Source organism: Limanda limanda, chromosome 1, assembly GCF_963576545.1.
Source record: "Limanda limanda chromosome 1, fLimLim1.1, whole genome shotgun sequence".
NCBI classification, from domain to species: Eukaryota; Metazoa; Chordata; class Actinopteri; order Pleuronectiformes; family Pleuronectidae; genus Limanda; species Limanda limanda.
The window spans coordinates 30,083,085-30,098,585 of NC_083636.1; the positions used below are offsets into that span (position 1 = coordinate 30,083,085).

A 15,501-nucleotide genomic window follows, 5' to 3' on the forward strand; every position below is an offset into this window, starting at 1 on the left:
TATACAAGCCATGAAATTAAATTCAAATAAAAAAAACTGAACAGTTTGGGTTTAGCAATGCAACTTTTGAAATCATCACCGTTATTATTATTATTAGTAATAATAAATAAAGTACAAAATTCCACCAAATGTGAATCTAACATTTACCCATAATATGCTCATCCATTTCTTCATTAACACACTCATCACCATTAATGCGCTATTGCTTTAATATTAATGATAAATAGTTCTATTTTCAGATAAAATATCCTATATTGAAAAACATTGCGCAGTCACAGCTAAACAGCAGATTTTCATACGAGGATGGCGGCAGCCCTTTCACTGGCACTTTTTGGGATTTTTCTCTTCAGTTTTGTTTTTCAGATTCAAGCAGCAACAAAATTAATAGTTTTTTTTTCTGTTATATTCTTTGTATATATTTTCACCATATACTATTAAACCATTGAGACTATATTGAAACCTGAGAAAACATGCATTTTTAGAAAAAGGTTGTGCTTTAAAATCCTTGCCTTCCTTTTTAGACTGGGAAAGGAAACAGAGGATAGATCCAGAGAGGAGGGATGGACGGTGAAATCAAAAAAAAGAAATGGAGAGAATAGGAGATGGGAGATAGGGAGAAGGGTGAAATGAAGGAACGAAAGATGAGTGGAGTATTTGTAAAGCCCACAGTGAAAGATGCCTCTTTAAAACTATTTCCCCGCAGCTATTTTGGACATTTTGACTGGAAGTTTTTGAGGAAAATGGCTTTTGTAGACACCTGTCAAATGTTGTCGTAGCTCCTTCGTGACCCATTCTTTCAATTAACCGGGCGACCAATAAGGCATGGTGGCTTCGTGGATTGATTGTTAATGGTTTCAGTCATATGGAAATATCTCCTAACACTTAGAGCGAGGCACTTGTTATGCGTAAGTCTACAAACTAGTCTGGAAAAAACGAACTGAAGAGAAACACCAGAGAAATTCAAATGAAAAGAGATCGACACAAAAGAGTTAAAGCGAAGGAACATGCTTCACAGATGATCATCATTAAGACCCATAGTGCATTGTGAGAAGCAGAGCATTAAAATGAAAATTGAAAAAAAAAAAAAAAAAGCCAGAGTTCTTAGTGATAATTTGAAATTATCTCAACTACCTTTTTGCCAGTGAGAGGGTTCCCATATTTAAACAAGCGAGTGCAAAAGAAAAGAAAAGAGAAGTCACAAACTAAAACCAATTCACTTCATTGCAGTTTGTCCACTACATCACAGCATGGGGGATCTGAGAAATTGCATTGAATGGAATGTAACCAAGATCCACAGCACCACATGAGAGAGAGAACGAGAGAGCGAGAGAGAGTGAGAGTGAGAGTGAGAGTGAGAGTGAGAGTGAGAGTGAGAGTGAGAGTGAGAGTGAGAGTGAGAGTGAGAGAGAGAGAGAGAGAGAGAGAGAGAGAGAGAGAGAGAGAGAGCGGGCTCAGTAGCTCAGCCTTGGACAGTAAACATCGCGCAGCCAGCTTGTGGAGGTCAAACAGCAGGTGAATCGTTTTTTTGTTGTTTTCGTTTCAGTGTTCCAAAAAGTACAACTGCATGCAAAGCATTCCTATTCAAAACAATGCAAAAATGAGGTAATTGTTTTTTTTTCATAGCATTTTTTGTGTTATTTCTAAATAAATAAATTATGATCGCCCCCCCCAGAAAAAAAACTATACAAAATTAAATACATACCCACAATATCTACAGTTAGTAATAAATTATGATTGTTAAATACTTAAGGCATCTCAACTGACAACACCCTGTGTAAACTATGAAAACTTCATCACGGATGACTCCACTACAGGAGGAGGCAGTGTCGACACTGGCAGTGCACAAGACAGGGAGAAGTGGATCCTGTTTTGATTGGTCCTTGGCCTGAAAGAGACTCTGGGCCAAGACTCTTATTCTTAATTATCACAGTGCGTAGGACGGCGAGGGTCCTAAAAGCAGCAATTAACACGCAGGGACCTGTGAACCGAAGTGAAAGCAGGCGAGACTGGATCGAACAGCCTGAATGTTCCCCTGCTGCCGTGTCGTCTCATGTCTCTGTGCACTGTGAGAGGGAGGCTGCCTCCGTCACACCACGTTCTACATGTTCTAGCAATACAGCATTTAAACCAGCATAGCAACCACGAGGGGAGGTCTGTCACACAAATACACGAGATCAATACACAAGCTCTTCTCTCTGCTGAAAACACTGCATGAATCTATACCTAAATATGAACCAAATGCAATACCAAGTAAAAAGAACTACTTGTCACCGTAACTACTGTCACATGTGCTTGTTCTTTAGGCCAAAAGGTTTCACATCAAAAGAGGACCCCGATGTTTTGCCGCCCAAAAGGGGGACGAGATGCACGCACGCTACAAGTCAGGGGATCTGACGCCGTGCCTGTTTTTTTTTGTTTCTTCGTTAGTGTCGAGAAGTAATCGCTAAGTCATGCACAGCCGTCTCTGCACCTTTGTTAAAATGGAGTAACACTTGCAAAGCTCACAGCCCGACTCCACGATGAAACATGCACTTTTCAGCTCACGACGTTCTGCCACTGGCCCGGCGCCAAGATGAAGGTGCAGGTACAAAGGCGGCTAAATCTTCCTCCCACCTCTCTCTGCAGTGCACGATACTTTCTTTTATTCATCCCCCTGTTTGTTTTTTTGGGCTCCGTGTTGTATAAGCACTCCAGTGGCCATTAACCTACAGTGAGTCTACCTGTTGCCTGAAACCCTTAAACTCACACACTCACATTTTTCCAACACCCACACTTTTAGTTTGCCACATCCACACACTCACAGCAGGGCCGAGCACAGACGTGTGGTCAGGTTGAAGCTACACTGTGAAAACAAAAAAATTATTTTGGTAAAATACTCTACCTATTTTTTCTTTTTTTTTTAAATGTTAAAAACACACACAACGACTCAAGTCACCGGGCTGGGTTTTATGCGGCAGTGACAGAGAGACCTACTCACACGACACCATCTCACATGACACCAACCCAAGGTAAATGTACAACTGTATTGCAAAAATGTCAAAGCTGCATGATAGAAGTAAAACCCTCAGCTAGTCTGGCGCTCGCCCACCAGGAGGGCGTCTGTGCACCAGATATCACTTGTTGGTTACTGCTACTCTACTACGACCACAAATGATCTTTAGGTAAACATGGCATCAGAGCATTTAGTTTCTGGTAAGCTTTCTTGTGTGGCAGAATATTCATGTTGAAGTGTGTGTGAAAAGAGAGAAATATATACATATATATATATATAAATGTGTGTGTATTATACATATATATGCATATGTATAATACACTCTCTCATAATACATGTATGAGAGAGGGAGAAAGTAGCCAGCTCACTGTGGGGTTATGATTCCACTCTCGGGACATTCAGTCATGGCTTTAAGGACATGCTACACAGCCCGGGGCTACCTACAGTACAACACTACCACAGCAACAACACCCAACTGACAAGCAGCAAGCTACAAGTAAACCCTGTGTACATGACTGTGTGTGTGTGTGTGAGTGTGAGTGTGAGTGTGTGTGTGTTTGCATGTCTTTTGCTTCCAGAAGGATGTGCTTCTATATAAAAGAGACTCTGTCGCGGCCTCTCGTGCAGTTAGTTATCCTGGCTTGGCTCAGTAAAGCATGAGTCAGAAGGGAGGGTGGTGATGTCACATGACGTCTGGAGACATTTGGCAAAGCACCCGACAGTTGGGTGTGGTGGGGGATGGGGTGGAAGAAAGCGTGGAACCACACAACGGTGATTGACAAGTGTGTGGAGGGGTGGGTGTGTGCGTGCGTGGGTTGAATCTCATCAGCTGTCAGGGCTCAGCTGTGTTTCGATGTCAACGCGGCAGATTGGACACTTCCTGCTGGTGGCCAGCCATTGGTCCACGCAGCCCTGGTGGAAGAGGTGCATGCAGGGCAGTCTCCTGCAGGACGGAGAAGAGAAAGACACAGGGTCAACGTTGATTCACAGGGACAAGCATGAGTCTCACCGGTGCAGACAACTGTGTGCTTCTGCAACAGAACTTCTGAAACCTGCAGGGAGTTAATTTAGTTCCTTCAGGCATGCAGAGAGGACTTCTGTCCGGCCTGAGTCCCACACGCCTCGAGGACAGCTGAGACTCCGTATGTTGTAAACCGACTCTCTCCTCGTCCCACAGCACTTTTCACTATCCCCTAAATTCACTCACCCCAGCTCGGGTTTAACTGCCTGTGAAAATCCATGTGCTCAAGTCAGTGCTTGTAAAAAAGGGCCATCATTTGGAGGTGACTTATGCTACATTCATACCACTGCGATTACGTATGAAAACTGTTTATTTGGACTGAAACGACCTCTGTCCACACGGGCGTTTGAAGTCTCGTCTCCTACACATAGCAGCGGTTATTTCATCGTAAATCGCTGAATTTAACTGCACAACAGCTGATAGCTGTTAAAGACAACAGGGTCAGCAGTGCTGGTAGTATACTTTGTCTAGTCTACACAGGTATCTGAGGCCAATGCTGGTTGTTTGCTTCAGGACGGGGGTCGTGTGAGTGGAGCCTGACAAATCAGTGAAGGTTAAATTGTGATCGAAAAAGACCAAATCAGTTTAGAGCCAAGACTGGAGAAACTAGCCTGGCTCTGTAAAAATGCCCACTAGCACCGTTAGAGCTCATCGATTTAAATGTGTGTTTGTTTAATCCATAGAAAGACGGAAGTGTAAATGTACTGGAGGGAGTTTATTTGTGTGAGACTATTTCTTGGCTGCAACATAGACTGGTTGCCTGACAACAGCTCAGAAATAAGAAATAGTCTCCAAATATAATCCCCTGATAATTTAGATTTGTACACTTTGGCTTTAACATCCCAAGTATCAATCTGTAATCTTTCTCTGCACGACAAAAGACAAGTATTATTTTAAGTTTGAAAGAAAACGTTTCTGACCTGACGTCCTCTGCGTCCTCCAGCATAGACAAACAGATCGTACACTTCTCATCCACATCGGTTTCCTCCTCCTCTCCGATCTTCAGATGCAGTGGCTTTCTCTGTTATCAGGTCACATTATAGAGAGAAACAGTCAATGAGAGCCATTCAATCCAATGAGAAAACATTGAGTGGTGTTAATGTCTGTTATTATCTGACCAACCTTCTTGTATTTGTGTGGAAAGGTGAATCTCTCGATGGTCGTCTGAACAGCTCCTCTGCTTACACTCCCCAGCCGGTCTTCAAGCTGCAACAGCTCCTGGGGGAAAACATGACAATCATAAGACCGATTCTAAATGGAGCGTTTTTTTGTCAACACCCCTAAAAGTGCTTAAAAACACTAGAAATTAGTTAGACTTCATTTTGTAAGGGAACATAAAGGGAGATTACTCATCAGAAGGAGTAAAACAGCATGGAGCGATGAATTCCTCTATAATCATTTATTATTATTGATAATAATAACTTTATTTATATAGCACCTTTAAAAGCAGGGTTAACAAAGTGCTTTGACAGACAAAGCAGACACACAAACTCAATCGCAAAAATGCGTTCACATAAAAGTAATAAAAAGACAGCATCAAGTGAAGGCAGACAACACAAATAAAAGGAATAGAACAGTAAAAAGAAATGGATGACACTACATAAGAGCAAATAAATACACGTAACAAAAGCAATACAACAAAAAGATAAAAAGATACTAATCTCTAACAGACTAAATAAAAATGCAAATCAGCTGGCTTCGAGAGTTTCAAAGTTTGTTTTCAAGTTACAAGGATGTTCTGGTTTGGATCGACGGAGGGAGGAAAGTGTACGGAGCGCATTCAGGGATAAATTTACCTCGTAACTCTCTCGCACAGCAGTGGCGTGCCTCGAAGGATTCAGACTTTGCAGGGCCAACAGGTGCAGCTGGGGGTACGGGTAGTTTCTGATTTCATGCACGACCTGGCAAAAGAGATCTCCTCGTCATTTAACAGCACTGATAATCCTGCAGAGGAAAACGACTCCTCTCTGTTCTTTGAATGCATCTGCCTCGGTTTGGAGAATGCAAAGTGGGACACAAGCACCAAACATGTCTCTGTTTGTAAAACCCTGAAAAATAAGAAACTGCTGCAAGGTGCTGTAAATGCGACGCGACCCTAAATGACCTTCATCAACTGAGCAAGGTCAAGATTTAAAGGAAGGCCCGAACAATCTTAAACATTTCATATTGAGTTTTTAATCTTCCATCTGGCCTTAGATTCAATCGGCCAAGATGCAGAACTAACAGATTTAAAAGGTAATTTATCCCTGCGTCCATCAGCCTTTCAAATGTCTCACTGTGATGTACTTGTATTTTTGATGTAATTCTTGTTATTATACGCTTTGAAGTTAATGGTTAATGTTGGCTGAACATTTAACTGCCCCTCAGGGATAATAAAGATACCTCGAACCTTCTCGTGATTGACAAGACCCTTAAAGCTCTACAGTTCATTTACCATCCTTGTTTGAAAGCATCAGCTCAATGGAGAAAGCTCTAGCTAACAGATGAAAAATTTGAAATAAATTACAGCAGGGCAGATTACCACCTACCACTTGTGCGGAGGATGTGTTCCTGGGGAAGTGGTGCATGCGAGGGGAGGCCAGGTAATGCTGATAGTGCTGAGGGAGCTGCTGGAGCTGGTACTGGTGGTGAGGGATGCCCGCGTCCACACTCAGGTCCCTGCAGGGCAAACAGACAGGAAGATAAATCAACACTGCCACCCATGCTAGGGTGATGTGACAGACAGACAGAAGGGTGCCGAGACGAGAGCATCAAGATAATTCACACTCGTTTATCTCCAGCGGGGACTCACCAGTCGGTGCCTTCGGCCAGGTACCGCGGCTGCTGTGTCATCGGCTGTGGAACATGGAGGGGGGGGGAGAACTCGTAGCCTGAGCGCAGTCGGTGAGGGTTCAGGGGAATACGCTCCTGGGTTCTTCTAGAATAACACAGATATGTTAGACTTGGTTCTATGAGTAGACAGAATGTGTGAGCGTGTGTTATTTTCCTGTAGACTAGTTTTACCTGGAGTGCGGGAGGATCCTGCGGTGCTGCGCTTCAAGAAGCTGCTGCTGGATGAGGTATTGCTGGTGTAAGGCCTGAGGTAGGAATGGAGGCCCCGGCACATCCTGGAACTGGGGGGGTGCGGGCAGGGCAGTGAGGGGCGGATGGTGCGCCGGGGGCAGGTGGGTGGCCAGGCCTGTCTGAGGGGGCTGGCTGGTGTGTCCCAGAGGGAACTCGGCTGAGATGGGCGCCTGGGGAGCGCCCAGGTGAAAGTGTCGGCAGGAGGTAGCATGGCTATTGTGATGCCTGGTGAAGTGTGCTCCTGTGGGAAATAGATCCGAGTGATGAGAATTGAGCCTGAGATTACTCCCAACCACACAGACAACACACAGAGATGCAGACGAACAAATGAAGAACACATAAATACATGCACACTCACTTGATTTCTGGCTCTCTCACACACACACGCACACACACACACACAAATACATTTAACAACATACAACAACTTATCCCACAGAGAGAACATACAAATAGGACACAGGAAGAGACAAAGCAGACAAACCAACAGATGGATGACACACACGCACACACAGACACACACACACACATGCACACACACACTAAGACCCCTGTGGAGCACCATCTAAACCCACGGACAGATTGCACCCAGTGGCCTGTCTGTCCGCTCCCCATGATTCAGCCAGCAGGGAGGAGGGATCTTCACTAAGGGCCCGGGCTGGAGATCTACGGCAACGAAGGGGTCGTCTGCAGCATGTGAACTCCAGTCACTTTAATACATGTAGTTTCTATATTAATATCTGCTGTTTGGTGGATCATAGATTAAATTGTCTCGTTCTGATTGAAACCCTCGCTGAGTCTGATAACCACAACAACCGAGGTGGGCTCAAGAGATTATCTTGCCTCCGGTTTCACCCTCCCCCATCAAGCCTCCTCTCAGAGGTGGAGGCGACGTGAGACTGTGCAGCACGGTCCAAACTGAGTCTCCTCCTGCACAGAACAATCGATGCAAATTACTCCGAGTTCGGGGAGAGGAGGGTTGGGAGGAGGGTGCGTCGGGGACAAACAGTTCATACTTCAACTTCCAATTACTGGCTTTCTGAAGCAGGACTCCGACCACAGGGTGTGGAGGATGGACAGTGCAGAGTGGATGTTACAATACCACAGTGTTGTGCCTTTTCAAAGGCCTGGAAATAGATCCAATCACTTTAATTTGAATATTTTGGAGGAAATCTACTATATGTTGTTGCTGTTTTAAGCTGAGTAGACCTTTATTATGGTGGCCATTTTGAATATAGCAGGCAAACACAGGTCATTATATTAATCAAGGTTTTGTATGAATACAATAAAACATTACGTTAGGTGTTATAGGCAGATTTTGCACAAATAAACTATTTCCCCTTGTTTCCAGTCTTTTTGCTAAGCTAAGCTAATCAGCTTCTGAATGTAGTCTTCTGTCCAACATTAGAGTCGTATCAATCTACTCATCAAGCGCCCTGCCAGAAAGCAAACAAAAGCATCGGCCAAAACGGCGAACTTTCCCTTTATATTAATTAGATAAATATGTAGGATTTTGTGTTGACATCTTAAAAAGACGATTTTTATGACAGATGGTCATTTTTGTGTTGTGCAGAGAGTTTCATTTCACCAGTTCTGGCATTGCTGTTCCGTCTGAATGTGGGAAAAAATGGATACTGGAAACAAAGAGAGTTGTTTACGCTTGTTTAGAGCGAATAAATGAATCATAAAAACATCTGTATTATCTAAAACGAGCCTGTGAGGTGTAACATTTGACAAGTTTTCATTAATAGCTTGTTTAGAGCTGATTGAAGAATTCGATAGAATTAATACACCTCATGAACATACAATCTGTTCAGGTTGAGCCTAATTTAATTTGACACCTGCGTTTACCTGCTATTTCAAGTCAAGATGGCTGCTGTGAAAAAGGTCTGTTAGACGTGGACTTTCTAACAGTCAAACTAATGACACTGTGTCTAATATGAGTAAGTGGGAGGATTCAGCTATAAGTTAATGGTTTGTGATAAATTAAGCACTTGCTGACAAATGTCATTAACTAAAGCTAGTTCACAGGCTTCCGATCACATTTGCAAATTACCATCTGTAATCATTATAATTGTTATTCAACACGAAATCCCTCATCTCTTACATACATGTGATTATCTTTTTATTTATTTTTGTTTATTGAAAGGAATAGTTTGCCATTTTAGACAATATATTCATTCGCTTTCTGTCAGGGAGCGATATCAGAACATTGATACCACTCTTATGTTTAATATAAATATATATATAATAAAGAGCTTAGCCTAGATCACAAACTGGAAACAGGGGTAAACAGAAAGCCTGGTTCTCTACAGGGTAGCACTATAAAGTTTGTTTTATTTAATTCATACAAAATCCAAAGTGACAACTCTAACAGTTCGTTGTTTTATAGGGATTATGTAGTGCTCTGTTTCTCACCAAAGAAATAGCTGTGTACTCCAGGGTTTGTATAAATCAAACAAAGACAATATAATAATACATATAATTTTGTGAGCTTTTTTGTGAGCTCGGTGAGCTGTTTCCTCCGGGCTCCAGTATTTGTGATAAGCTGTTTTAAGTAGCCTCTGGTTGCAGCTTCATATTTAACATTGGATCGTCCAAATGTTCTCTTGTTCTCCTACAAATAGAAAAAAAGCCAATTTTCCCAAATGTCTCGCTATTCATTGATTCTGCAGTTATTCCTAATATGGCATACTGTATATGCATTATTGTTGTTTTGCTTCGTTGACATTTCGCCTCAGGACATGAGAAGCCAATGAAGCTTGAGAGCCACTGGCAGACTGAAAACATTTGGCTGAGGAAGTAGAGCAGAAATGGCAGACTGCTGGTTTGATTTGGGGAAAAGGCTGTGCGTCACTATTGTATGAAACCTGTGACCTGGTAACACTGGACTCTGTGTGGAGCTGAAAGTAAATGTCAAATTATTTGTCTGTGGGCTCCTCTGCAGAATCAGCCGCTGACATTAGTGTTTGACATATTGCAGAGCTCCCAGCAGCACTGGTGCTCTTACTCTTTCAACGTCCCTGCTTTCACTTTGACGGACAGACACAAAATGCCTGGTTGGTGCAGGACGGACCCCCACCCATTGCACACAGACACACACATGCTCTCATCCACCTCTCCTCACCCCTGAGCTGCTGCACAGGCAGCCCCTCCCCCACGGTGTGGCTGCAGCATGGCGTCCCCTGTGTGAGTGACAGCCCGGAAGCACCGCCCACCAGCGACTGCAGCAGTCTGACATTAAACCTGTCTCCCTCCCTCCCTCCCTCTCTCCCTCCTGCTGCCATCACTGCAGCACACCTCCTTTTCTAAACATAATCCTGTCTTCTTCCTAGTCTGATTGTCCTCCATGATGGAATGCTCTGAGCTATGTGCTAGCTGTTTTTCATTGAAACCCATCCCCACACCTGCTGATATCACGGATCCACACACAAACCATTACAGTGTGGGACTAAAAGGAAAAGGAATCGGCCTGTGCGATGTACATCTGGACTGAAAACATGCACATATATCGGCTAATGTCTGCACTCGCTGACCTTGATTCTACAGTACATGGGTCACATAAGGACATGGTGGGAGGAAGACAAAAGATCTGATGCTAACGAGGTCTGTAGCCGTGCAGCTACTGTGGATAAACATATGTATTACAGCTGCTGGGTTATTTTAAAAGTCCGTTGCTGCAGTCGCTGGCAAAAAGTTGCAGAGCAACATATGGCTACTTCTCAGCCACACCTTGTGTCTGCAGACTCTGCACTTAAATAACTCTGGACTATTTCAGACATTGTGAACAGATGTATGGCTCATGTGGCTGGAGAGGGGCAGTAAGGAGTCCCCTGCTTCGAAACACCTCAAAGTGCTGAGTCTCAAATTTAAAATGGGAAGTGAAATAGTCCTAATGAATGACACCCAAGCCTGTGCTGCACGTACTGCCCAGACTTTGTTTACAGTGAGAGCAAACCCCTTAACCCAAGACATAAAACGTAACATTTATCTCTTGGGTTATATAGAACTTATATACTGAATCATTTTGTGGCTAGTATTAAAATTTGGTACTTGTGTAATTTAAGACTCTTCGTAAAAATGTTTACAGCACATTAATCCTACTGTAAACACTATGTTGACACTTTCAGTTAACTCCCTGGGATAAATAATCAGGTCTTATCTAGGTCTTATCTGCACTTGTAATCTAATACGAGCCCCATTAGGTTTTTGTTGTCACCAGGTACAGACACACCACAGTTTTGACTATAGGAATTTAATCTCACATTATCAACCTGGCTGCTTCTTTCGGTGATTTAAGATTGTGTGTTAATGTGTATGTTGTGGGACATGAACGAGAAAGGAAGTGGATGAAACAGACCAGTTTACACAGATATAAAGCTTCACATACGAACGACTTGCAATGTGCCGATTGAACCGAGCGGATTTTTCATTACGCAACACATTTGAAGATTCTGGAAGGAAAAGTTGGACATTTTGGGGGAAATTTGCTTATTTGCTTTCAGATGTCAGATGAGAAAGGTTGTCGGTTGTGATGTCTGTCAGATAAATATAAGTAAAGAAAGAGCTGGTCTGGCTCTTTCAAACTAACTAAATCCACCTATTTGCATCACCAAAGCTCAGCAATAAAACTGTTATCTCTTTTCTATGGACACATGACTTATTTAGTTGTTTAAGCTAAGCTAATGGACTGTATCGCTTCTCATTTACAGTAGAGATTCAAGAGAAGTATCAACCGTTTCATCTCTTTGCTAGAAAGCAAATAAGCAAAGTTCCCAAAATGTAGAACTATTCCTTTAATAACACATAAACAAAGAACTGCACAAGCTACAGAAGAATGTAGCCTGGTGTTAACGGTAGACAGACTTCCAAGGTTGTTTGAATCCAGCTATTAATCAGTCAGTACCTCGAAATGTTGATATATACCTTGAGACGACTCATTCGCCAAGCTATTTATATACCGTGGCTTATAAACCTTTAACATCTTTGGTTTAATATTCCATTTAGGCAATGTTATAAATCACAAAGCTGCGTATTCAACATGTTAACCTTGATTTTTTTTCTTATTTAGATATCAGACATTACTCTAAGATTGTTTCTCCATTACTTTTACAGAAAACTGACAATAGTAAATAATATAATATAATATGAGTTATATCTTACCCAATATAAGATTACCATGTTGAAGAAGGTTATCCATTTTGCCCAAAGTGGTTCCAATGTTAACTCAACACCAATAAACACCAATGAGTGGATGTGAGGGAGGCTTTGTTGAGTTTTATAAATAATAGTGTATGGAATAAGAGGGAATGACAGCGTGTAACATTAAAGATCAATGCCGATGTGTTTTTGTATAAACATGCTTTTCTTTTTTTGTTGTTGAATGGATAGAAAATTTGGTTGCCCCAACTCCAAAGTAAGCAGAGCAGCGAATTGAAGAAACTCTGTCAAAGACAGCTGAGAGAATGAGAGCACATAGAGAGTGAGGGGACTGTCTCAGTGACAGCACGGTGTGGAAGGAGGAAGGGAGGAACACATGGAAATCAGCAAAAAGCACACTGAAGGTTAGGAAGAAAACTACAGTCTTTATTGGAAAATATTAGTATGTGTGGCACTGTGTGATAATAGTAATAATAAGAGTAATATAACCAGAATAATATCATGCAAATAAAGACCAAAGGCAAGGCCCGACCATGCTCTCTGTAGGGTTAACAGAACAGAAGCAGCATCCAATGAGTAGATGTGTATGCTTACAGCACATTTCAGTACAGCAGGGGCATCTCTACACAAAGATTACATTGGAATCTGCTGTTCAATGTGGAAAAACAAAAAGTATAAAATGACCATGCATTAGGATCTAATACAAGAACATAAGGTAGAAAGAACCACAACCAAAGAATAAAAAGACATTTTGATTCTAAAAGGAGTTCTACAGAAGTGCAGGATATACACATCCCTGTAAAATGGATAGCATTCTGGAAGTGTCTGAGGAGAAGACTTAATAGGGGGGCCGTGAATGATAGTGGTGGTGGTGGGGGGGGGGAGATTTTCAAAATGGCAAGATGAGTTAGACCTGAGTCTCGCCAATTTGTTGTGACTGACAGAATCAATTCAGCTCGCATGAACAAAGGCTTTCACACATGGATAGGATTGTGACCAGCCGTTTGGACGCTTTGCACTACAGCAGGTGCACTGGACCATCACAGGTGAAAATAACACCACACAAATCACTGTAATTTCAGCGCTGCGAGTACAAGCCAATTGGTGAATGTTAGAAAAAAAAGCGGGATTATCGCTAAAACTGGTTTAGAGTAGGCGATCATACGAGCAATTTTGTTGATGACAAAAGCCGGTACTTGGCAAAACAGGGGATGGACACAAATATCCAAAGAGTTCGATTCAAGCCTGGCTGTAATCGAATCGGGGATGGGGGGGCGGGGGGAATCAAAATGTATCCACTTTACAGAAATTTACAGCAGAATGTAGTCTATCCACACTGAATGGGAGAATCACAATGACAGTCTGTAGTAAAAAAGGTCTAAACGCTACAATGGGTTATTCACTAAAGAGCAACATGACAGTTTAAATAAAGACAAACTGCTTTTACTACAGGAGGTGTTATTCTTTAGTCGGTTACACAGAAGGATACGGGATGAGTGGGAACTCGGTTTGGTTTGTTTTTAATGCCAATGTCGTCTTCAGATGGAAAAGAGGAAATGAGGAAGAAGGGGGTTCACAATACAGCTAGATGCAGAGAACAGGCAGAGGCTACGGCAGACAGCAGCAGATGATCGTTAGCTACACAATGGAGGGGGACAAAGGTCTGAGAAATGCGGAATGTAGAGCCAGCCTCGATACTATGGAACAGGAAAAAAGAACACAAATAAAAGCACAATGAAATCATTGGTGCTACTGCATGTAGTTTTTAACAATCAGTCTATTCTTGATCTTACTGCTATTGCTATTATTGCATAATCAACACAGATAGCCTAGTGCTGCGATGGAGGATGATATTAATGCTGTTATGTCCAATTGAACGACTGTGGTTGTTCTAGCGTTGTGCTGTTTCTCGCTGCTGCAGCGGTTTTTCTTTTTTATCATTGTGTATTTTTAGGATCGGAGGCAAACTGCCACCATTTTATAACCTGTCTCTATATTAAACCCGAGGCACACTGCGACACTAACCTGGAGTAAGAAGGATGAGTTAATAGAAAAGAGAATCATGTTAAATCGGGTTAACATGAGCACTACGAGGAGAGGAGGAGAGGCGGGGGGGAACAACACACTGGATGCCACACAAAGGGGCAGACAACCCTTGTCATGTTGTCAGCGGCGTGCACGGCCAGATTACACACAAATACACACGGTCGCATTAGCTAAATGAAGCGGTGCTTAGTCAATGTGGTGGAGTCGAGCTCCGGGTGTCGTCCCGAATAAACACACGAACCCGAAGCCTAAGGGGGGGGGGGGACCGAGCTGGCGGCGGAGGGTTACAGAAAAACGGAGCAAGCGGGGGGGGGCTGCCGTTTGACAGCTGCGGTCATTCGGTGCCAGAAAACAGGCCCCGAGACACCGAGACACACCGGGAGTCACGGTCCAGACAAGATGTCCGAGCGGTTTAAAAGCGGCTACGCCACCGTTAGCATCGTTAGCATCGCGGCTAATGCTGCTCGTCGCTCGTCGCTAGCAGGTGTCCGCTGTGTTTACATCGTGAGGACATTGAGAAAGAGAAGAAGAAGAGACACGCGGCGGGGGTTTAAACGGGGGTTAGGACGTGAAGAAGAAAAGCTCGTCATACCTCTATTTCTAACTGAGCCGAAGACGGGGAGAACCAGGTATCCGACGTGTACTAACACCATCCTGGGTCCTTCTTCTTTGTTGTGCAGCGGCCGCAGCGAGACAGATGGTCAGTGGTAGTGATCCCCTCCGGTGCTCGGCGCGTTCAAACGCACAGGGCTGCGCTGGCTGCACACGCACACCCCGCGCAGCCAATCAGCGGAGCCCCCCGAGCAGGAGCCCGCAGGCGGTGACAGGCGGCTCCGCCAATGGGAGCCGTGCGGGGGCGGGGACTGTCCAGCCCCTCCCTCCCTCCGTCCACACTGGAGCCTGCAGCCCGGAGGAGGTGCTGCTGCCTCCTCAAGTAAACATGGCCCCTCGTTAGCTTTCATTCACACTGATTATTCAGCCACTCTGCCACGATTATGTCACAGACAGGATTGGTCTCATGGAGGAATTAAAATGAAAATATGCAACAGATGATTCTGCAGGGACACAGACTGGAGGTTATACCATTCAATTTGCTTAGAATCTGGTACTATGCAATATCAGGGGTAGGATTACAGATAATCAATCCAAATATTGATCCTTTCAGTGATTAAATCAGCTAAAGTACTATAATTTAAAGAAGAAAAACATGTTATGATTA

The 15,501-nt window shown here is 43.3% G+C and overlaps 1 protein-coding gene across 1 annotated transcript; it reads right to left on the bottom strand.

The window, feature by feature from the left end:
* Window positions 1-3,302: 3,302 nt before the first annotated feature.
* On the bottom strand, window positions 3,303-14,980 carry ark2ca (arkadia (RNF111) C-terminal like ring finger ubiquitin ligase 2Ca). The gene is made up of 8 exons (XM_061075728.1): window positions 14,875-14,980; window positions 7,017-7,317; window positions 6,805-6,930; window positions 6,542-6,671; window positions 5,810-5,914; window positions 5,136-5,231; window positions 4,934-5,034; window positions 3,303-3,935 (listed from the first exon to the last, which is right to left on the bottom strand). Exons 1-8 carry the CDS (start codon window positions 14,933-14,935, stop codon window positions 3,818-3,820), a joined length of 1,038 nt encoding a protein of 345 aa, XP_060931711.1. The 5' UTR covers window positions 14,936-14,980; the 3' UTR covers window positions 3,303-3,817.
* Window positions 14,981-15,501: the final 521 nt, after the last annotated feature.

Bases quoted from the DNA above. Each gene is read 5' to 3' on its own strand.
- ark2ca (XM_061075728.1), bottom strand. From the start codon at position 14,935: ATGGTGTTAGTACACGTCGGATACCTGGTTCTCCCCGTCTTCGGCTCA. The intron at 6,931-7,016 runs GTAAAACTAGTC...GTGTTATTCTAG, and splicing joins AGGATCCTCCCGCACTCCAG to AAGAACCCAGGAGCGTATTC. The intron at 5,232-5,809 runs GTAAATTTATCC...GTTTTCCCCCAG, and splicing joins CTGTGCGAGAGAGTTACGAG to GAGCTGTTGCAGCTTGAAGA.